The sequence below is a fragment of the Nematolebias whitei genome, chromosome 21 (genome assembly GCF_014905685.2).
Source record: "Nematolebias whitei isolate Nwh7 chromosome 21, NemWhi1, whole genome shotgun sequence".
Lineage (NCBI taxonomy): Eukaryota > Metazoa > Chordata > Actinopteri > Cyprinodontiformes > Rivulidae > Nematolebias > Nematolebias whitei.
Genome location: NC_056518.1, coordinates 19,073,459 through 19,074,837, shown reverse-complemented (window position 1 = coordinate 19,074,837; position 1,379 = coordinate 19,073,459). Strand labels below are relative to the sequence as shown.

General features: G+C 41.5%; 1 protein-coding gene across 1 annotated transcript in view; it reads left to right on the top strand.

Moving 5' to 3' along the window:
- The window catches only part of LOC119427734 (ryanodine receptor 3), a 115,097-nt gene that overhangs the window by 49,845 nt on the left and 63,873 nt on the right, over positions 1-1,379 (top strand). Inside the window, exons 15-16 of the mRNA XM_037695373.1 lie at positions 817-912; positions 1,150-1,268. Of these exons, the coding sequence (XP_037551301.1) occupies positions 817-912; positions 1,150-1,268 (215 nt within the window). The remainder of the gene's footprint in view (positions 1-816; positions 913-1,149; positions 1,269-1,379) is intronic.

Sequence of the window (1,379 nt, the reverse complement as noted above, 5' to 3'; positions counted from 1 at the left end):
TTAAGTCTGGTCCTTTGGACATTCAAAAAAAAAAAAAAAAAAAAAAAAATTGTAGAAACGTTTCATCTTTCATCTGAAAGACTTCCTCAGTCTGAGGTGCTGTATTCAGCTCAGTCTTATAAATAGTACCTTATCAGAGTGGATCAACCAGTTTGCTGCTGACAGCCAAAACTATCTTTTCATATGATGAAGGAGGACCATCAGCCTAACAATGGATTGTTAGCACATTGATAGTTGCTTGCTATTCACAGAGGGCTGAATGATACTAGCAATAACAGCATTGTAAGAGGAGGACAGTTGAACACGGAGGCCTCCACCCCTGTTTAATGATGGACAGTTTCTTTTCACAAAGATGGCCTCCTTTACTCCTCTCTCAAACCATCGTTCCTCTCTATCCAGGATGTGCACATCTTCATCCTGACCGCTGGCCTGAAGATGAGTGTAGACCGCAGAGTCCTGGCCTGATGATATTGCTCTTCTGGGCTGGGCCATCCTTTTGGCCAGTGGCTGTTTAGTTTCCTCGAATTAAGACTGATCAAAGCCCTCCTGACACTGAACAGCATACACAATATTACTCTATTTGTGCCGGGGGACTGGATCTTTGGGATGAATCAATCTTTGATAAAACATTTCTACAATTTTTTTGTTTTGTTTTGTTTTTTGAATGTCCAGAGGACCAGAGTTAGCATTTTTAGATTAGTGTGTGACCTTTTTTTTTTGTTGGCCACATTTTTTTTGGCCAGGCAGTGTATGATCAAAGCAGATTATTTCTTAGCATAAAGTTTGACTCGTGCTCACTTTTCTTGTGACTCGCAGCGGCGTTAATCCGAGGGAACAGGAACAACTGCACTCAGTTCTCCAATAACTTGGACTGGTTGGTGAGCAAGCTGGAAAGACTGGAGTCTTCTTCAGGTACATTCATCAAGCTTTTTAAGATGAGAACTGTGAAATGTCTCAACACAACTTCCTTTGATGGCAAACTGGATGTGTAAACTTTTATCTTTAATATGTATCTTTAAGAAAGTACCAGCAGCGCTCTGTGTTCCCTCTTGATCCAAGAGGACTGCAAGTCTTTTTTAACAAATGTCCTTTGCTGTGTCTTTCTCTCTTGCGGATGTTAACTAACTGATGGATTTTGCAAACGCACAGGCATCCTAGAAGTTTTGCACTGCATTCTAATTGAGAGCCCCGAGGCGCTCAATATCATCCAGAAAGGACATATTAAGTCCATCATATCACTGCTGTACAAGCATGGACGCAACCACAAGGTGAGCTCTAAGCAGTACTGATGTAATCAACTGGTAATATGGTAACCTGTTGCATCCATTCATTCATCCATCCATCCATCCATCCATCCATCCATCCATCCATCCATCCAT